This window comes from Corvus moneduloides, chromosome 10 (genome assembly GCF_009650955.1).
Source record: "Corvus moneduloides isolate bCorMon1 chromosome 10, bCorMon1.pri, whole genome shotgun sequence".
In the NCBI taxonomy this organism is placed as follows: Eukaryota; Metazoa; Chordata; class Aves; order Passeriformes; family Corvidae; genus Corvus; species Corvus moneduloides.
The window spans coordinates 5,481,582-5,503,965 of record NC_045485.1 but is presented as its reverse complement, the minus strand read 5'-3'; the positions used below and the strand labels follow the sequence as shown (position 1 = coordinate 5,503,965).

The 22,384-nt window shown below is 41.0% G+C and overlaps 1 protein-coding gene across 4 annotated transcripts in view; it reads left to right on the top strand.

Moving 5' to 3' along the window:
- The window catches only part of LOC116448664 (glypican-5-like), a 338,454-nt gene that overhangs the window by 72,785 nt on the left and 243,285 nt on the right, over nt 1-22,384 (top strand). For all 4 annotated transcript variants that reach the window (XM_032119434.1, XM_032119433.1, XM_032119431.1 and 1 more), the window contains one exon: nt 3,541-4,235. In XM_032119434.1, coding sequence (XP_031975325.1) covers nt 3,541-4,235 — 695 coding nt within the window. The remainder of the gene's footprint in view (nt 1-3,540; nt 4,236-22,384) is intronic.

Here is a 22,384-nt window from a genome sequence, read left to right as displayed (position 1 = left end):
GTGTGAGATAAGTCAGGAATCCTTTGTTATGCTCGTTGCATGAGGTATGGGAGGTGTAGCTGCTGGCTGAAGAGAAGGGAAATGTACTTGTGTCAGGGTGGATGTATTTCTGTCAGAAGGGAGCCTGTGCTCCAAACCAAGCTGTGCCATGCTCGGGATGAATAAGCATGAATGCTATACATGCAGAGCAATGTTTGTCCATCTGTGTGTGTCAGACTGACCATAATCCAGTTCTAGTGCACGTGAGGGCTGGGGAGCAGGCTGGAGGCCCAGCATGTGGACCAGGTTGGCTGCTTGGCCCGGCAGGCTCGGTGCTGCTGCTGGAGCAGCAAACCCAGCGTGGCATCTTGTCAGAACTGGGCTTGTCTCCAGGAGCTCATTCCATAACCCTGGCAGTTGAGATGGGAAGTTTGCAGAGGTGAGCTGTGTTTGATCAGCTGTGTTTGAGTGTCCAGGCATATCAGTGCTGGAGTCAAGTGTTCGCTGAGCACATGATGAACGGTTTGAACAAAATTCTCCCCGTGGAAGGTGATGCTGCCTGACTTTCATTAAGTAGTCACCACTGTGTGTGTTCAAAATTCAAAACTAACTGGTGTTTCACTTTTCCTGTAGTCTTAAATCAAAAAGGGGCTTCTCAGCAACATGGGAACAAACCTTGTTCTCCACATTCCTATTTGTTTTAATATGAGTGGAAGACGAAAAACCTCCAAATTTCATTTCTTCATCAGATGTTGGATTATTTCAGTTAAGGCTTATTTCTGTTCAGAATTGATATATTTGCAATATATTTCTATGCTGCTGGTAGGGTTTTGTTGAAGCCAAAGGCAGTGAAAGATGATCAAATAATTCTCCGAGTGTATCTTTAGGCTTAGAATTCAGCTTTTTGTGAGTTCGTAACTGTCTGAAGTTTGCTGTATTTGACAGCATAAATGAGAAATCTGGTCTTGCAGATAGTGGTAAACCTTCCTTGGGGTTTAGAAACTTTGTACAAAGTACCACACAAAGTGCACTGAAAGGCACATGATTAATCACTTCAGCTCCTGCTCTGCAGAGTCACAACTCAAGCTGTCCATTGTTGCCACATCATTTGACTGCATGAAGCCCTGTTCTTTCTGATTTAAAGGTCTAAGAACAGTAATTTGATTGTCTCAAACATCTCTTAATGCCTTAGCAATGAAAAAGCACCTACATATTTCCTTCTGAAATGTAATTGACTGCAGGCATGAGTCACTTTTTGTGTCTGACCAGTGGTGATAAGGAAGTACATGATACCTTACAGGGGTTTGCAGCACATCTATAATCACCAGCAATATTTTTGTGCCATGTTTTTGATGTTAGGGCTCTTTTTGCAGGAGGAATGAAGCTATATGCCATTACAATTTTTCCCTTATGTAATGAAAAATAAATGTCATTATTACATATCATGATTTCACACTTGTCTCAGAATAATGCACAATTTTATTTAATAGCATGCAGAATTTTCACAGTTACGAGGTTTGAAAATAAAATGCTACATGGTTTTCTAACCTAGTATCCCAGGAATCTGCTGAAATCTCTTTTTTTGGGGTATATGTTGTCAGTGGATGTTTTGCTCTTTTGTTTCACTGGGGCTTTTTTTTTCTCAGAAAAATAAGGGCATTAGCACATTCATGAATGAATTTCATTTAGTTTTCAGGTAAGGAGAGCAATGCCTGCAGTTCTGCCTTTATGGATATGGAAGGTAAAGGAAGAGTGTAAGATTGATGGCATTGTAGACAACAGTCCCTGCTCCCATAATTTAATGATAAGCTGAATATCTGTAAGGGAGCATGAATAGGGAGGAAACTTAAATACCTGTTTTTACGTTTTGTAATACTTCTATTGAGTTTTGTAGTATGATAAAAGTGATGTTTTGGTTTCCTTTAGAAATAAAGATAAACACATAGGAGTGATGTGGCAAACAAAAAACCCTTTTAATAGTATGCAGTAGCCCACAACAAACTGCACTACTGTTTAAGTTGCATCAAGATTTCTATCCTGGATCCAATTTTCAGAATTGTCGTCAGCTCTGAAAGTCTGCTTCAGTCTGAAACTTGGCAAGGTGTTTCTCTGCCAAGAATGTACTGTCATCTTTTTCAACTGAAGTGTATCTGGTTTCTTAATTTCTAGGATTTTATAAGCACTTCCAAAGTATTAGTTGCTGTAATACCAGTGGGAGTGCTGAAGTGATTTTTCTGGCAGAAGGATGCAGCGTGTGTGTGCAAAATACTGATGATTTAATGTACAATGAGATATGCTGTATTATCTGTTTAGCTAAAGCACACTTTGTGGTAAAAGGGATTGTAATGCTTATCATAACAGGCAAGTCAGTTGCCCAGGGAGCTGTCACAAGGAAGACATGGTGCGGGCTTTGCTGCAGAACTTTGCCAGTGTGTGCTAATCTTGAGTTCTGTATTGTGTCTGCTCCTTTGTGGGGCTGATCTCTGAGCGACTTTGGGCTGTGCTGCAGAGCAGTGAATTGCATGGTGATGTTGTGATGAATGGAGAGTAGGATTAGACCAAAACCCCATTATCTGGCTAGTCCTCAGGAGGTATGGAGTGACAGGTCTCCTGCCTTGACTGGAACTACTTGCTACCCAGAGGAGTGCAAGGATGATTTATGTCAGAGGCTTTTTGTTGGAGAGCTTCCAAAGAAAGCAGTGGGAATGGTGTGGATTACTGTCTTCTGTGTCATTAAAAATAGTCTGGGAAACTGATCCCTTCCTTGTCCTGTCCATGAATTCTAGCACCCCAATCAGTTGTTTGGGTGTATAATACTTACCATGTGCCATTTAAAATGTGTTAACTGTGACACTCCTTAAATACTATTTTTTCTTAGGCCACTCAAAAATGGTGTAGTTAAAGGAGATAATGTTTTCCTGATTTGTTTGTTTCACTTTGGTTTTGGGTCATAGTGGACATGATGTCAAGTCCTCCCCAACCACCGGTTGGTGTCCAGACATGGGCAGTGTTAATGGGGAGAGAATTTATTCACCCAGCATCTTTTCCTTCATCTTGGAGTTGTACTTTGCGAGAAGTGCCTCTCAGCCACCTACTCAAGCACTGTGAAACAAAAGTTTCAGCTTCTGTTTGTAGTGGGTTACCTCACAGTTGAGCTGAGGGATGCTTTGGAAGTGTAACCAGCTGAACTGCCCAAATGCAGTATGAGTTCTAAAAACCATCTTACGCAGCCCTGGCTGGTGCTCCAGCCCTAGCCTGGAATCCGTGCGAGTCCTTTGTGGACTGTGAAGTGTGGATCAGGGTCTGGCTAGGGGGAACACAGTCACCTTTTTAAAGAAAAACTATTGTGTGTTATGTGTTGCCTTTATTATGCACAAGCAATACTTCGGGGTCTCTTTAATCACATTACTGCTGAAAGCTGTATTATCTATTACTGCATTCATATTGCAGATTTCATGTAACTACTGATGTTCCTGTTCAGGACAATGTTATTCCTGTGACTGAGATGTCAGGTGCCTGCCATTAACCTCTAGTTCTTTCTCTCCCCTGCCCCTTTTTTAGAGGCCTTTGAGTCTTTGCTTCGCTTTGCTGAAAACCGCACAAGTTCCCTGTTTGAGACAGCTTACAGACCTATGGCAAAAGAAGCAGCAGAGCCTGTTAAGGAGCTTTTTACAGACATCTCTCTCTACATTCTGGGCGCAGAGACCACAGTGGAAAGTGCAGTACTGCGGTTCTTTGACAGTCTCTTTCCTCTGGTGTATAGCCGGCTAATAAACCCAGGAATTACAGATCTGTCAGAGGACTATACAGAGTGTCTGCGGCTTACAAGGCAAGACATAAATCCTTTTGGACACTATTCTAAAAACATGGTTACAGAGCTGTCAAAATCTCTTTGGGCCAGTAGGATGCTGAGCCAGGCCCTGAGCCTGGGCATTGAAGTGATAAATACTACTGAACACGCCGCTCTGACGAAGGAGTGCAGCAGAGCCCTGGTGAAGATGCAGTACTGCCCGCACTGCCAGGGCCTGACGCTCATCAGGCCCTGTGTGGGATATTGTCTCAATGTAATGAGGGGCTGCCTGGCCAGCGTGTCTGAACTGGATGCACAATGGAGGGAGTTTATCTCCACGCTGGAATATCTGACTAATGAAATGGCTGCCTCACACGATCTGGAAATTGCTCTGTCGGGGATCTGGAACTCCATCAACGAGGCCATCCTGCACGCACAGCTGAATGGACCACAGCTCTCTGCTACAGTAAGTGCTCTCTAATTGTTTGCTACTCCCATTTATCAGTTTTCTCATTCGGTGGATAAACATTCAAACAAGTTGGTGCTGTCTTTGCATCAGTTTTTAGTCTTTCACTAGATCTGTGTTTAATAATCCATGCAAACTTTACAGAGAATTATGATGGGGTTCAACAGAGCCTGCTTTGAAATGAAAGGGTTGGGGGGGATTTGTTTCTTTAGAAGGAACCCTGCACAGCAGAGAGCTCTGCCTTGTCTGCACAGTTTTCTAAACAAAAATTTGGGGTGGTCTTTGATAGTAGATATCAATCAAGTGTTACCCTGGCATGTAATTGTAGTGTGTGGGGACATTCTACGGGATTTGGTATAAGGGGTTAGAAGAGTGAGCTTTTAAATAAAGGCAAAAGAATTGACTTCCACAATTTTACAGTCCCTTTGTTTTTGTGCTGAGACATCAGGAAGGTAGTACAGTTCTGTAATAAGTACACCTATCATACAGAAGTTGGGAAAGGAGCATGAAAAAATTCAAACCGATTTGGCAGCATTTACATAAGTAAAGGATAAAAATACACTTGAAGTGGAAACGGCTTTGTGAGTGGTGTAAATTAAGGAGGAAAGAACTAGGATGGTAGAACTGTCACATAAATAATAGCAGCATATGACTGGCAGGTGTTCTCTCAAGGTGTTGAAGATTAGACTAGCAATTACTGAAATGATTAATGATGCAGCTGACTACAACTGTATAAAGTTAGCACAACTGTCAGTGGAAAAACACGTAGCAACGTGGCCTTAAGAAGGGTATAAAGACTAATCTAAAAAATGCAGATAGATCTGCCTGTCTTGAAAGTAAGGGAATTCTTGGAGACAACAAATGAGACAGAAATGCACAAATCTAAATGTGTAATTTCTGTGTAGAACTTCGATCACCGCATTCTGTAAGAGCAAAAGTAGTCTGGAGGGTCCACAGAAAGAACCTGTGTCAGAGTCTATTCTAAATGAAGGATGTTTTTTTAATAGGAGAAAAATGCTTCTACGTTTGCAGCCTTCCAAAATCCCTAATATTGCAGCTCCCTTCACTGTAGAACACCTGACTGAGCAAGACTTAGTATAATAAATAAATTATAGAAAAACCTCAACCACTTGTTGTAATCTGATAGAATTTCACTTGTTATGTTTAGTTACAACTCAGTTCATATTGCCTCGGTTTTCCTTTCCTTTTCATGAATGACAAACTTGCTAGTTTATCTGACATCCAAAGATAAACATGAAAAACCTCTAGGAAATATATCCAGGTTCTTGAGCAGTGGATAGTGGGCACTGGAGCCTGCGTGTGCTGCAGGTCTGCATTGTGCTAAAGTCTAGTTGGTGATGTCACGATGTACCCCGTAGAGCAGTGTTAAACTTAGAACGCGTCATGAACAGTGTTCCTGCATCTGCCCCTATTTTCATACAGAAGTTGTTTTTATATGAGTCTAGAAGGGAACCAGAAATCAAAGTACACTACTGCTGTATATTGGTTTTATCTGACTATAGATGGATACCTCTAAAGTCATTGTAGAGCTTCATGGCTGATTACACAGACAAAATGCTAAAACATAACTCTGCATTGCATTTATCAGCCTCATAATTAACGTGCACTTCCTTAGCTTACTGAGGGGTAAAATTCATGATCCAGGTGAATACTGGATAATTATGGATGAACTCAATGAGTGTATTGCTTTTAGGTGATTTGGAAGTAGAATTCTCTCTACAGTGTCTTTCATGCTCAGGATTCTCTTTAAAGATTATTCAAGTAATTTTATTTGGGGACTTCTTAGTTCCCTGGCAATACCTTTAAACAGCTTCCTTCTTCGAAGCATTAGGAATAAGTTCAGAAAATGTTGTTGTGTTTGAAACTCCATTAATTCTTTTTTCCCTGAAGTTATCTTTGCTTTCTCTCATTGGCAGAATCTCCATGTGCAGAAGAAGGTTGTGTATTGTTCTAGGGGCTGCTCAGTAGAATGGCAAAGGATGTTTTCTGTTTGAAAATAAAAACTATGCTTCAGTGTGTGTTACTCTCGATCCTTTCAGTTGTCTGTAGAGTAAGATTATATTTGGAAGACAGAGCATGTTTCACTACTTAAACGAGCATTCATCTGATCCTGGTTTAAAATTTTCCTGATTAGTTACAGAGGGATAACCATTATTTAGAAAATTGAGCCTAATTAAGCTGTATTTTCTTCTCTGAAGAAGTGGAAAGGAGTTCAATCCTCAGGTTCAGGATTTCTGGCTGGAGATGGGTTCTGAAAATGCAGGCTGTGGTTCTCAATTACTCTGGGGCCATTTGATTTGTACCCAATGTGTTTACGGGATTCTTTCTTTTCCCCAGAAAAGATATCTTCTCTTTTCCTTTCCTAAGTGTTTGGAGACCTTTTTTTGCTCATGCAGTGTACTCTCCAGCTTCTGCAAAAGTGGAAATGTTCAACTTAGGTACAGTTTCCATTACAAATGCAGTAATTGGTTTCATTCAATTATAATGGAAAACTCATCCAGGAAAACAGAGCACTCCTAGTCATCTTCATTTGTCCCGAGGCAGCCTTAATTAATGCGCCTGCCCTTTTAGGAAACATTTTACATTTTTAATAGACAATATGGCTAAAAATTAGGGTTCTTTTTTTCTCTTGTTGCCTGCCTGGATGATAATGAATAATGGAAAGTTAGATTATGTTTTCTTTAAAATGGGGAAGGGGTGAAATAAACCAATAAAGCACTTAGGATACTTTGCTCAAATGAGGTGCAGTCAATTGATATTAAATCTAAAAATAAAAATCCTATTTGTATGAGGAGTGCATAACTTAAGGAGAGTGGCCTCTGCTGATCTCGTCCATTACAGCCAGGAGAATTGCCTGATTTGCTGGGATAGCAAGTGTGAAAGGTCACCTTTAAGATATTGGTAATCTCTCCTCAGATTCCTGGGGAATGTGCCATGCCATTTGTTCAATGATGCTGGCTTGCATCCAGCTTACTTAACCTAATGCAAGCCAGCCCCAGTCTGCTGCACCAGCAATCATCATCATTGCTTTCATCTGCTCAATCTAATTGTCTTTCTCCTGGTAGGAGCCCTGACTGCCTCGTGGTGCCAGCTACACACACACCAACTTGGTTTAACCTTCCTTACAATTTTCCTCTTTGTTTATTTCTTTTTCTGTCTTTGTGTTTTAAAGCTGATCTCCTTTTTCATGTGTTCAGTTTACTTTATTGCTGTACAAACTCTGTATTTATGCATCATTTCTGACGTTTTCAAAGTGAAAGTAAACTATTCTCAACTAAAATGCAGAGAGGAGCAGGAGGAGAGGCATGTGTGTGGTTGCTGGCACTTCAGGCAGATGTATCAGCAGGTGGGGTAACAAACACTGCCCACACTCCCTGGAGCCAAATCCCAGTGAGATGTTCCCATTGCTTGTGTAGGGCCAGCAGGGACTTGCAGTCCAACTCCAGCAGGTTGTGTATGGGGATGGGTGTTGGAAACAGAGTAAGAGGTAAGGAAGATTTCTGTTGGGTCAGAAATGGCTGGAATCTGACCAGTCCCACCAACTACAGGTGTGCACCTCTGCTGATACACAGGACATATCTGAGTGCTTCAGTTTGGGCCTTCAGTGAGGCTTGGCCATCTTGCCCCCACAGTGACACTGCTGCTTCTGACAGGCACCCACGATCTGTGGGATGGGTTTCCTGCTGGACCAATGGGCACTCACGAGTTGCTGCCCTGCTCAGGCACAGACTTCCTTTAGCTTTGCCAGCTCATGGTTACAGAGGTTCCCCTTTCCTGTCTGGAATAGAATCCCTTTGCCTGCCTGCCCACATGGTGGGAAATGCAAAGGGGATGTGTGTTAGCAGAATATTTGGAATGTGGGAAGGGACATACTTCTCTCTGTTCTTGCTGCAAGAAGTTCATAAGCATAAAGTATTTATCTTGTTGCTAATGTTGTAATGGCTGAAAAAGCATTAAATGAGGAGAACGTAAAAAGCCACAGACCTGTTATTTTTAGAATGGATAACTGTTAGGCAAGAGCGGAGTCCAACATACTGTGTTTTGTGATTTTAGGAGTAATAAAAGCAAAACCTAATAAAAGGCTTGATAGGGATTATAAAACCGAGATATGATCAGAGATTAAGCATTAGGAGAAAGCAGAAAGATGTGCCTTGAGGCAGTTAATTTCTTGGAGACAAGCTCACCAGTTAATGTGATAAAAATGATATAAAAAAGTGATAGAAGAATAAACTTTGGGAAGAGGAGCAGATAGAGGAAGGAGAAATACAGGAAGGGAGGGGTGTTTAAGATGCAAGATGCACAGAATTGCAGGAGTGTCAGGAAGCACAGAAATAGTGGTTGTGATCAAAATCAGATCAAAATCAATGACAACCTTTCTATAAGTTGTGAAGACATCAAGGAGAAGGATGGATAATATTGAGAAAAGATCCACTAAATACCAGTTGTATTTTAAAGGGACTGGTTTCAGGTTGTAATGAAAGAGACTCTCTGACGCCTATTTTTGGCAGATCATTTGAGTGTTGTTTCTTAAAAGTTCGTGTGGCTCAGAAGAAATGCAAGAAAGGCATGAGAAGGTGAAAGCTTCTAGCAAGGACTCTTGTCCTCACTGACAAAGAAAATTATAGACAAAGGAGTTGGGCTTTCCATGCCTGTCCAACCATTTCTGCTGTGGTCCTTTGCAATTAGGGATGTCATTGGGACCTGGGAGGCAAATTACACAGAATTAACAGCAAACTAGAACTTAGGGGAGTTTAAAAAAAAATGAACAGAAAATACATATAGATAGATGGTTGTTCTTGGTGGCTGGTTGATCAATCTCCTCCCATCAGTGGGTTTAAATGTTGCATTTAACCAGATGATGATCTGCTGAGAAGCAGCACAAAGTACCATTACACTGAACAAGCAAACCATATAGATATTTCCTAGATTCAAGTTAAGGATAGAAGGGGGCATCTGCCTGTGAAAGAATATACTTGGGGTGTCCTAGAACGCCTCTGTTACTGCAGTGGCCTTGAGCCAGAACTTACAGGGGAGGGGCCTTTGGGGAAAACAAATATTAAAAGCTTACTATAAATTTTCTGGTAAAAATTCAACAGCATCAGGAAGGCTTATGGAAAATAACTCAGTTGTCTTAAATTATTAGGAGTGCAGGGGAAAAATAAATCCTGAACAATAAGAGACTCAAGATCTGTTAAACAGTCACTTTTAGGGAAAGAAAAGCTTAGAGAAAAGAGTGCCAAATTTGCAGCAGCGGGAGATTGATGCACAGTAACCTTACAAATTTGAAAGGGAAGCAGCAGTACTATGAACAAAATAACTTTGTGCTGAGTGAGTTCACAGCAACAAAGAGTTTCTGCCAGCCAGTAATGAACTACTTGATTAATGACATTGAATGGCATCATAAAACACTCCTGGAGACTTTGGAGAACACTCAGAGCTGAACTCAGGTGCTTCCTTCCTGCAAGTTTTCCAATTCAAATGATCAACACCAGCTGTCAATAAGTATAAAAACTGTACTTAGCAGAGGTTAAAGCAGTATATTCAATTCCTTGTGGTTAGATTGCAGAAAACAACTGTAAAAATGGACAGGGAAAGTTATGTTTGTGCAGTATTTGCACTAGAAATGTTATTTTAAATGGCATTTTGCTTTTTCTAAGCACTTAGCAGGAAACCTCCTCTGAAAACAGAAACCGGAAGAACAGTCAGCTGTGATGAGGTTTCTGTTCAAGGTCTCCAAGCAGCCCTGTCTGATTTAGCAGCAATTTTAGCAGTCCTGGTATGTTTGGTTCTCATGAACCCGGGTTATGTGATCGTACATCAGGTTCAAATCCTTTGTGAATCCTAGGGCAGGAGGAGACCCTTTAGAAGCCAGGGGAATTGCCCCAAGGGCACACCTTGTAATGACCTATTTCTGTGGGAAAGGTAAGAGGATGGCTTTCACAGTGCTGTAAAACATGCAAAAATAAGTCTGCATTAAATTTTTGGTTTATTTCTCTTGGGCTTTATACTCATTAAGATACTGCTCTCATCTTATGGGCAGTTACGGGTGAGTTTTTAAAAAGCAGCAGTGGGACTACGTATCTGGAATCAACTGAATTTCATGGAGTGTAAGCATCTAATTCTTGCAGTCAGCTTTGTAAGTCTTGCCACGTGCAATTTGCTTGATTTAAAAGCATTTCGACACTTGAGTACTGTAGAAGTATTTCTGGAAATAATCATCTAAATTGTTTAATGCATTTGCCTTATTTCCATCTGTTACAGAAGTCCTCTGGAGAATTAGAGCTCATGTAGCCTTGAGCAGCTCTCTAAGGGGACACAAGGAGCTTTCTGGCCCCTGTTGGTTAATGACAGTTCTCTTCCATGCAGGTGTTTGATAGCACAGAGTAGCCTTATTTCCTGGTGGTAAGGATCATCTCATCTGTAGCGATGGAACTGCTTGAAATTTAGTATTTGTGTCAAAATGAAGTAGGTTAAATTGAAATACATATTTCCAAAAATATTATTATCAAGTGGAGCAGGAATGAAGAAACACCATGTAATTACAATTGAGTTAGTTCTGAGAATATTTACTGGGTATTATTCAGCTGTCATGTTGTTTGACTAAACATGTAGCTAAGAATTTGATGTGATGTAAACTGTATAGCCTTAAGTTGCTTTTGCAGAAGTGATGATTCATTTGCATGGATGTGTCTCTTCATCCCCAAAAGCATTCCTCCACAAGGCCCATCTTGCCTCCCAACGGGCTGCTGACTTGCTGATAGTGCTTAACCACACTATTAATGAGTTGTTAATCTGTAGTAAGATAAAAAGCTCTTTTCTGCCTGGTGGAGCAGTATTCAAGTTCTACTTTTCATCCCCTAAATCTTGTATTTTGTGTAAACACATAACCTAAAGGGCTTATGTTAAACATTGATATCAGTGGAACTGATGGATGTAGCTTTTTACCTGCTTTTGATCTGAGACCAGCTTTATCTGTGATTAACCCTTTGTGGTTAATTACTGTGATTAAGGTTTTGGGAATGATAGTGACTTAGGGGTAGTGTCTTTTGACAAAGGCTTCTGTCTTTGAGAGGGATGACAGCATCCTTATTTTTCCTGCTTACAATCAAGATACACTTGTTTGGCCTAATCTTATTGCCAGAGTGTTTGTAGAAAATGTGTGAGGTATTTGTGTATGTTTGTGGGGTCCCAGAAACGCCGTTAAGTGAGTGTTTTCCGGAGATGTGCATGCATGCTGGTTCAAACCAGATGAAATTGTGCATGATTCAGGTGCTTCTTCTGCATTACATATGCTCATGTATGCTGTAGGGCCAGATGTAGAGAGTAAGGACAGTGGGTTAATGATAAGGCCAATAAACAGTGTTGTAAAAAATGAATTTGAAAAAAAGAAAATCACTTCATATTATGGATACTGTCTGTATTTAGGGAAGATAATTTAGGGGTGATAGATTCCTGAAAGATACGTTTTATTACTTCCTTGTTGTTTTCTTTAAGCTTGAAAACAATGATACCCCATTGATGTTCATTCTAAATACATCCTTAAAAGTGCATGGTTGATGAAGCAAGTGTCCTTGGCCGTTGCAGGGCTGTTCAGCCTGTCCCTCTGTGATGTTCAGTGCTGTCAAGACTAACACAGGCATCCACAAGCACTTGTGCACACACTGACAAACACAGCCCACTGCTTTTCTTCATACCTTCAAAGCTGTGTCTTTTCTAGTGTGGATAATCAACTCAGCTCTAAAAGTCCAGCAGCTATTTTTGTTTAGTAAGAATGAACTCATGAGTTCTACTATGAACTTGAGTTTACTTTTTCTCAGGGCCGTGTATCAGCATGATATGGCCACTTTTTCTCAAAGCAGCTGCTTTGCTTCACTTTGTTTTACAAATCGAGGCTCTGGAATTTTTCAGCACCACCTTATGGTTCCTAGAGAATTAGGTCCTGGGAACTTCAGCAGCAAGTATAATTAAAAGTAAACCCCAGAGTCATAAGCTGTGTTAAATATGGTGAGAATGATGCTTGTTTTCCCCCCAAAGCTGAAAATGCTAAAGGATACCTTCACGCTAATGTGTGTCCTGTTTGACTTTAGCTCCATGCTGTAGAAGAGGAGGATGTGCCCAAGGCAGGATATGAGCTCCAGAATACAAGGCCTGTCAGAGCCATAATCATAAACCTGCCAAGAAAGAACAGTTGTAATTTCACAGAGCCAGGGTTGTCACTGAGCACTCTCTATCTTCCCTGGAATATGAGTCTGGTGTCAGCGCTTCACCATTATTAGAGTTGAAAGATGAAGGACGTAAATATGGTAAGAGTCCAGGATTTTGCTTGAAGCACAGCACTGAGCAAGGCAATCAATGGTTGGGATAATATTTATGGAAATGATGATACTCAAGATGACAGATGATGTGCTTAGTGTTTCAACGAGAGTTGTGTACACTTTATTTATTGTTTCTACTTCTTTCTTTTTTATTCTATGCACTTATTGTAAGCCTCCCCAGATAGTGGAAGTCGTCTGCTGAAATTGTTATTTTCTATTATGAAATCAATTTAAACTACTAAAGAGAAATTAGATGTGCAGGTTCTTTTTACAAACCTGACTTTCTGTATTGTGGTTTGTTAAATATGATGAATTTTGTAGCTGCGTTGCTTTAGAATTTTGGTACTTCTGTTTGTTGTGGTTAATTTTTTGTCTTATAAATTAACAAGGCATCAAACAATGAAGTTGGAGTGTTGCCGGGTTGGGGTCCAGACCCTGGTAAAAAATGCAGCTCGAGCATATTGGCAGCGAGGCTGCTTGTTATTCATTGTAAGGCGTCTGGCTATGGGGGTGTTAGATGTTTGACAGCATTGAATAGATTCCAGTCAGCCATACAAACTACCTCCACTGAAGTGGAAAGGACCATAAAATTGTTTTAGCAACAGCTAATTCTCCTGAGTCTTTTAAGGCTTTTTTTTCCCTTATTTTTTCTTTAACCATTTGGTTGCCAGTAGAGGATTTGCCAATTTAAACAATAAATCTTCCCGGATTCGTTTCATTTTTAAGATAGTTAAGAAAGCTTTTCATTGATTTTGCATTTAGCATAATTTAGATTTTGGGGGAAAAATGACCAAAAACCCCAAACAAACACCAGCCATCTAAAGTATACCTTGAGCAATGTTACATTTCTTTGAATATAAAAACTGAACTATAACGTAACTCTTAGCACTGTTTTTTCTACCAATAACTTCAGGTCCTGTTTTTATCAACAAGGTATTTGAGGGCTAATCTGTTAACTTGTAGGTATTTGTTTCATGTCCCTGCTCACCTTTTAAGTGCTGCAGTGCCACACAAGCTTGGTGCTGCAGGTTCTTGTACAAACAGCTTGGGGCGTTGTCTTTTCAATCTCCAGCTGAAGATGTCTGTTAATTCTTCTATCTTTACTTTGAATTCCTTTGATTTTTTCTTCTAAGTAGCTTAGTCTGTGGATTCGGTGTGTGAAAGAACATAAAAATGTTTTTACCTGTCAAATATTTCATATTGTAAGTGCTGGCTGCCTCACAGCGTGCCATAGTTCAGTCGTGAAATGTAGCCATGTCTGGCAGACACAGTGACAATAGTATTGGATTATACCAAGGGAAGATGAAGAGTGAGGATCCTCAGCTGTTACAGCTTCATTGAAGGGACTTACAGGAACCTGGGGATAATGTTCAGTTTTTCCATTTATCTGAGTGCAAGGCTGCAACCTTCTGACATTAGATGGGGCATGAGATTCAAGTGAAAAGCCAGTTGGTTCTCTTGTGACCTTCTGCGCCAGAAGAGGCTGCCCCTTGTGAAGACCTGTGTCTTGTACACCGGGAAAAATGACAGATTTTATCCAGCTGAGTACAAACTTTCCTTTTCCTCTCCTGTTTCCCTGTAATTATTCAGTTAGGTTAACATTAATTGGAAAAGTTGAGAAAAAATCGCCATTACCAGCATTTGGTCTTACACTTGAAATGCTGTAATGCTTCCTAGCTGTCCTAAGGAGGCACTGGGGAGCAGCAGCAGCATCAGCACATGGTGCTGCTCTGAGTCAGGGCTGAAATGGTCATATTGTGAATAAACCTAGGGCACAGCCTGGAAACAGGAGCCTGGTGACTCATGAGCTGTTGTCCCCTTCTGTGGTGGACAAGGTGGAAAGCCCTGGTGATTTTGTTGTGCTTCTCTAGGCTTTTATGAATTGTAGTGAAGCTTTACTTATTTTTTATTCTTCTAGTCCATCTATACAAAACCTTCACTGAGTTTTCCTTTAGTCCACCTCTGACTATATAAACCAGAGAAGTCAGCATAGTTTATATAAGGGAAAATGGAACTGTAAATGGTAGTTATTGAATTTGTTGTACCTGCATTTAGAGAAGACCTGCCTTTCCTTTTAAATACTTGAAGCCCAGAGAGATATGTGGCCTTTTTAAGGCTTCATCCCTCGTGTGCTGCAGCCAAATGCTTTCTGCAGCCATGGGACCAAGCGGAGCAAGTGTCTGCCCTGACCAGCTTAAGGGGACTCTGCTCAGAGCAAAATTTACCATTTATATGGAAAGGGACACAAATTTTGTTGTCTGTGATATCAAGCAAGTGTTGGCTCATATGTCACTAACTGGACATACTATAAAATACCTGATTTTTCAAGTTGGGACAGGGCCTGAACATTCTGACAGCTGTGTTATGTCTGAGTTACTGGCAGTCTCCAACACAACTTCCAAAGCTTATTTTTTACAATGGTAGGAGCCTCTGTCTCCTTACCTGAAGGGTATATTGGTACCTCTAATCTCTGTTTCTTTGCAAACCTCCTCTGCTCTACACTATCCCCTGTAGTCGTTTTCTGGGAGATCAAACAGTTTTAATCCTCTCTAATGAAATTGTGTTGCTTTATTGCAGACCTGTGGCTCATGAGCTTGTGAGCCATGGCAACATGTGAATCCTCATTTTCCCAGAGGTGAGCCTCATTGTTGCAGAGTTCCCTAGAAGGCATTTACTGCTGGAAATACTAATAAGGAGCGGAGGATAGGGGAAAGAGAAAAAATACAGTAATTTCTAGACTGTCTGTTTCAAGCGTTCAAGTCTGTGCTTTGTTCTGTGTAGTTGGAGTGGAATCAGGAGTGGAGTTTGAAAGATGAGCACAGGGCCCTGGTGTGTTGGACTGGCAGGAGGCAGCAGGAAACTGGATGTACAGGAAGAGGATTGAGGGGCAGACGTCTGTCTGGATAGTGAAGAGGCGATTGGGGCATTTCTGTCCATCGGTGTGCCCTTACAGAAGGACACTTCTTTGCTCACGTGGTATCACAGTGGAAGTAATCAAAGATGTGCCCATATTTGTTTGATAGGTCCATTGGCCCTTTTTAGGGAGATGTCCATACTTTTCCCCCTGTTTTCTTTCTTTGCCAATGCTTTTTTTTTAAAAACTTCACTCAATAAGACAGTTTGCTTTGACTCACCGCTGTACTTGATGTATGGAGTTTACCCTTGGTTCTCATTCCTAATATGCTCTCTATATTTTAATTACATACTTTCCCCCATTTTTTTCTAGTGAGTGTGACACTGCTGCCTTCTGTGGAGGCAAGAGGAAATAATCCCTTTGTGCTTCGTACTAACCCAGGCTGTCACACTCGAATGTGGCACTAGAGCAGGGACATGCAGAGCTTGATGGATTTTTACCTTCTCATTTTTACGTACCAAGAGTTGGAACTCATCTGCCAGCAGCAGAATGGACAACAAACATTTCCAAACCAGCAGCAGAGAACAGCCCTGGGCCTGGGGGCAGCTGGAATTGGCTGTGTCTGGGGCACAGGGCAGCCCCTTCCCCTCACAGAGACCCTCCCACCACCCCCAGCCAGCGCTGGGCACTGGCACCTGACACAGATGGAAATTTGGGGAGAAGGAGCTCAGACTCGAGGAGCACATCTTCTAGGGAATAGAAGATTGCAGGAAGAAGTTAAGGCAAATTCTCAGGAATTGTACATCATGTCTGGGAAAGCCTTTGTTTGTGACAGGAATTTGTCATTTGTGTTTCTGAACTGCCGGACATTGGCAGAAGAGGGGAGAGGCACATACGAAGAACTGAAACAGGGATTTGAAGTAGTAGACAAATTACACTATTCATAGAATGAGACAGGCAGTGGTTTTGGGAGAATCTTGTTTGTGTGGAAAGAAAAAAGGGCTAACCCAGGAGAAAGAGATGTAGAAGAATATGGAAGCAAAGCAGTGGGAAAGGAATGTACGAAATTGAGACAAAAGACATGGAAAAGAGCTAGAAAAACAATTATGGAAACCCTTCCCCTTCCCCCCTGTATTTGTAGAGTCAAAGAACTGGAATGTGTTTTAAGATTATATAAATGATAGTTTTTGCTGACTGGAGGAAGGTGTCAATAGATGGTCTGGCCTGGCTGGTCTTACAAGCCATGAAGCAATATAAACTGGTTTCACTTGGGCTGTTCTGAGAAAATGGGTTCAACACAACAGGGGAGACAGTTCCAGCAGCAGCACGGCCATGTTTACAGGTCTCCTCCTCAACCAGGCTTAGCAACCTGACCCGTGTTATACAGAGAGAGTTGTGCAAAGTTATGGGAGCAGAGCACTGCTCTGTTGTCCCCTCACTGTGATGGCACCCCAGGCAGTGGTTTTCCTTTCCCAGTGCTGCTTGGCTGCAGTGCTGGGTTTTCCAGTAAGGCACAAGACATTCTATGTGATGGATTTCCTTTTAAACCCTGGGGGAAAGGGTGTCACATCAGCCAGCTCTCGGGGTGCACAGATTCATCTAGAGAAGTCTTTTCAGTGCTTGTATTCCAGTTACTTGCCTCCTTTTTTGTCAATTTGGAGTGCTGGTGAGGACTTAACCTCAGTATTGTCTGTCTTGCCGTTAGAGTGTCCTGCTTGGTTAATCCTACCATTTCAAGCTGGTTTTAGCCATATTTTGCCTATGCTAGAGGATGCTTGGCTGGATTAATCTGTGTGTGAGTTCTCCAGAGCAGTCAGCCTGACCTTCTCAGGTGTGCCCTTCCATGCTGCTGATAGCTGGGGAGGGACAGGAGTGTGTGAATGACCACACACGCCCTTGCACACCCACACAGCGGCAGATCTTCAGGGCTTTTGGTCAGTTTCTTTTGCTCTTCTCCCATTAATTGGTTCTATGTGTTCTACAAAAAAGGCATTTTGTGTTTTGTTGGTTTTTTTGTGAGGTATGTGATGCATTACTCTGCAAGCTTTAATCATTAAGTATATACAATTTATACTTCTCCATGTCTAAACTTGCCCAGAATATGTCCTCAATTGTGGGGCTTCATCCTTGATGGAATTATGAAGTCAGCTTCTTGCAGGATCTGAGCTGCTCCATTGATAGACTCTGAATTTTGATATGAGCTTAATTCTTCATGATAATTTGTTGAACTGACATTTATCATGATCTGAAAGTGAAAAAGAATGGCTTGTTCATTATAATTAACTATGAAAATGTGTAATCAGTCCATGATTCTATTTTGAGACTACATGTAGTGACCCAGGATTTCCAAGTCACAAGATGTGATACACTTAAAAAAGTCTTTTCCTGTTTCTCCCCAGTGCATATGATCCCATGAAAATGTTTCATCACTTCTTTACAGTATTCTATAGAATAAATACAATTTTTTGACATCAGACTCCAAAGAAGTTGACTTTGTCCCATCATTACTTTGTGCACTAAAGAGTGAGTGAGACTTGAAGTACTAGCTTGTCATTGCAAGGTCTGAGTGGTTCCAGTTCTCCTTGTGTGCACTGTAAAATGCTTTTTTGAAAGGTTAGGGACAGAACAATAAAGTCTGTGCTTCACTGGTTTGTTGGCAAAGATCTCATGACCACTTTTGCTTTTGAGCATCTAAATTTTATTGAGCTAAGCCATAAGACAGTAAATTCTTTATCATTTTTGGGTTGGGTTGTTTTTTTTTTTTTCCCTCCGCATTTCTTAAATTTCTGAGGAAAATTTCTCCAACGAAGTACACTTGCTCAAGCAGCAGAAGGGAAAATAAGATTTTAAAATTTGCTTGGATTTCATAACCTTCAAGGCTGTGTGGCCTTGCAGAGGGTGTGGGATAGAGCCCAGTCCTGCTCCGTTCCCCACCTGCCCTTGTGGGTATCCTCCACATGGCCACAGTGGCCACTGTGTCCCCTCTTCAGCCTTGTCCCACCCAGCCATTGCTACCAACTGGGAATGGTGGGAAGGTGTGATATACAGACGGCTTTCCCACAAAATTCCTGAACCCAAACTATCTCTTGCTTTGTTTTTTGAAGCTGATTATCTTTGGGTATAAAAATTTAGGGTTATTCTAGGGTCATTTCTTGCCGACACATTGGTCATGATTAGAAAAATAATCTCTTTTTGAGTGATTTGAATGGTTTTGCTCAAGTGTTTGCTTCTGAAGTTTTTTTTCCAAGTACTCCCTTATTTTCCTTTTTTTTTCATCTTAGAGTTTTAGATTTTTAAAATATACGGAGAAAAATTACATACTGAAAGTGTAAACGATCCAACGCTGTGTTACTTGTACTTGGCATTATTTAATTTACTTTTTCATCTGTGTACTGTCTGTTCTTTCACAGATTGAATCAAGAGCCCTACTTTCACTTATCCCTGTACTGCTTTGCTTGTCCCATGCAGAGATAGGGACTAATAAAGTGAGCATACTTTATAACTGCCTTTTCAGTATAAAGTGCCTTCAACATATATGGCAATCAGGCCATTGTACTTGAGGTTAACCTCCAGCCCTCTCTGAGCTCAATCCTGAAAAATAAACAAAACTCTGGGAAAAGAGGTTTACTTGGCAGAAGGATTGAGCTAACATTATGGATATAAAAACATTTCTGCAAGAAACCGAGCATTCTGGCCCCAGTCCCATAAAGCACTTAAGCACAGGCTTCGTTTTCAAGTGAGTAGCAGACTGACTGACAGCTAGAAAGGCTGAACTCCTAATCCCTGACCCTACGTGTGCAGCAGGACTCGGGTTGCTCGCGCAGTCGTGCCCCAGCCAGGGCTGCTCCTCCATGCCCAGGTGGGATGGCAGGTCCCAGGTGACAGCACTGGGGTTTCTGGGAATGGGCACCTGGGCAGGTGTCAGGTTGTGCTGCCAAAGCCTGGTGCCTTGCACGGGGTGGGCAGAGCTGCAGAGCTCTCCCTTGCCGGGGAGAGGAAGGAAAATGTGAGGAAATGGTCCCTTACACCCGACAAGAAATTTCCACCACCCAGCAAATTCCCAGCTGTCATGTGAGGGCTTTTGTGCTCAGTCTGTCCCCTTTTTCCTGAGCTAAGCTCTTGCTTGCAGCCACTGTGCACATGATTTGTGCTGTCCAGGAGGAACAGACACATCGAATCACAGGGGCTCCTCTGCAAGGGGAGCAGGAGTGAGCAGAGGGCTGATCTGTCACTCAGCTGTCAGGCATCCTGGCATTTTCATGATGAATTAGGCTCTGTAGATGCTTTGTGGCTTGGCTAACAAAGAGATACTTTTTCTTTACCAGATTCCCCAGTGCTACCCCTACAGTACATGATTTTACCAAGATGATTTTTAATAATTTGAAAACGTAATACACAGCATTGAATGAAAAGAGAAACCATAAACATATATAATTTTATCATGTATTTTTTTTGTTTAAGATTGTGATAAAGCTGCATTCTTGATACATCACCAGTATCTGCTTAATAAGGTTTTCTAATTTTATATGCTTTCTGGTTTTGTGTGCTTTTCCTTCAGAGACCATGGGTTGATTTTTTGCATTGCAGTGTACTTTTGTGTGTGTTTATAGTTTTATATGCATTTATGATGTTTAGTGAGCAAGCAGTAATTTTGTGTGTGTGGTGTAAGTTACAGGTACTTATTCCTTCAGAATATTTCTTTTCTGTAAAGTGAAGTGAGTACTGTAGTCATCAATCTTCTTTTGATCTCCTTAGTGTGTTTATACGTATCACAGGTGCTGATTGTTATTATGACCTTTCTTCTTTCTGAAACTGATTTGCTGTCTGAATCTTGCTATTCAGTTGGTATTTGATGAGTAATGGGAATCAGTCTTCTGGTCTTTAATTTTTGGACCCTGGTATAAGTTGGTGTTGGAGTATGAGATGACATTCCCTTTATTTTTGCATTGATGAGCATTCATAAAGTGGAGGTGACAAACTTAAGGCCAGACATTCCTGTGTTCTGCAGAAAGTCTGTATTGGCTTTCCACAAAACCATGAAACTTTCTTATTTTGAACCAGCTTGGAAGTGTTGTTACCTAAAAGGCAACAAGGCTTCAAAAGTATATTTTTTTGAGGTGGCTACTGATGGCAGAAAGTTGCAGAGAAAATAAGTGGAACAAAAGGTTAGTTCTGATTCGATAGACATGGCTGGCATTGCAAGCAGACTTACCTCCCACACCGCATAGCAATGAGCAGGCAGCTTGGTGAGAAAGTTCAAACTGCAGAAGATTATCCTTTCACAAATGAATTCTTTTAACAGGCCCCTGTTGAAAAGGGTAAGATTATACCTCTGAGGAGAAGTACCTCTCTGAAGAAGTGCTTATGCCACTTACAGCTTATGAAAACTCTTAAATCTTTTTGAGTAAAAGTAACAAACTTTTCTTCCTTTAACAAGATACACATTTTCTGTCAAGAGCAGGCCTATTAATTGTGAATTACTTAGGGACCTAATACTCTGTGGAGGAAAAAAATACTGAGATTTGCATAGCAAAATACTCCCTTTTTATTGCTGTGCTTTTTCAGTGCCTGAAAGTTTCTTCAGCTTCCAAGCCATCATATCTAGCACATTTTTGTATTTCAGCTCATTTGCTTGCTGTGAGTGTGCACTTTGCGTTCTTTTGACACAAAGCATTGAGTTACAGTGCCACATTCAAAATTATGGACTGGGAATATCCAAATAAAGGTTGTCACAGTAACTTGTTCACTACTCCACTGTAAATACAGAAGCTCTCGAAATACACTGAACATGGGCAAGATCATATTCCTAGAGTTTACTAAAAGTGGAGATGTAAAAATTTTGGTTAAATGAAATTATTTTGATCTGTTTCAAACACATCATGTAAAGAAAGCAGTAAGACTTAAGTGTGACAGTGATGATGATATGCCCAAAGCATATGTATTGCATTTAAGTACAAATTTGGAAATTGGTGTAATGTTATTTACACCTTGGAAACTTAAATTAGGTCCCAGTTCTGCTCCAGGTAATGAATCAAGAGTGAAGTATGGTGAACCCCAGTCGTAGGAGCCATGGTGGATGTGTTTTCTGGGATACTTTGGTGATGTGATGTCAAACATCCATATTTTTCTGTGTAACTGATCAGTTTGATGTTTATGTGACTTTTCTAAATTCGCTTGTGCGAATTATGTCCATTTACTTGAGGCAACTGAACTTTTTTGAATGTGAAGATATTTTAAGAGAAAACAAGCCCTTCTTATATTTAAAAATCAGAACTAATAATTTTAATTTTCTGCAATTTTTCATCTTTTGTCAAGGAAAACGTAACATGTTTCTAATAAAACATGCTGACATGGTTGGTATTGTGCTCTTGCACATTTTTTTTTACTGGAAATTGTCTTGCTTGCTGCTTTCATAAAATTTGCAGTCTTTTGATTCCAAGGTCAGATTCTTGATGACCTTGACATTATTTAGATTTTATTTAGGAAGTAGATTCTGATACTGATATGAGTAAAACGTCCATAATAAACTATGGAAAAACATGGAGAAAATGACAAAGAAGGGAGGATTTTCTGTGACATTTCGCCTGAGCTTTTTGATCTCCATGTGGTTGCAAAGGTTGGAGGGGGAGCTTGTGTCTGTCAGATGTTGCTGCCGTGATTGGGAGTGAGCTCTGGTGCTTTGCTACATGAAGATTTTGCCCTGTGTGGTGAAGGCAGTGCTGTCCTGCACGTCTGAAAAACTGGATCTTGTTGTGAGTTGCAGGGAGGGAGTATTTTCACCACCATCACAGGGCACCCATATAAGAGTCTGGGTGCTGCTAAATATTACTTAGCAAGCCCCTGTTCCTTCTAAAACCATCACTCCATCCTTCCAGTTCCCACTTTGTTGTGTTTCCTTATGGAAAGACAGTGGGGCAGTGGGAGGCCAGCAGGTCCTTCAGCAAGTCAGGGTGTCAGAG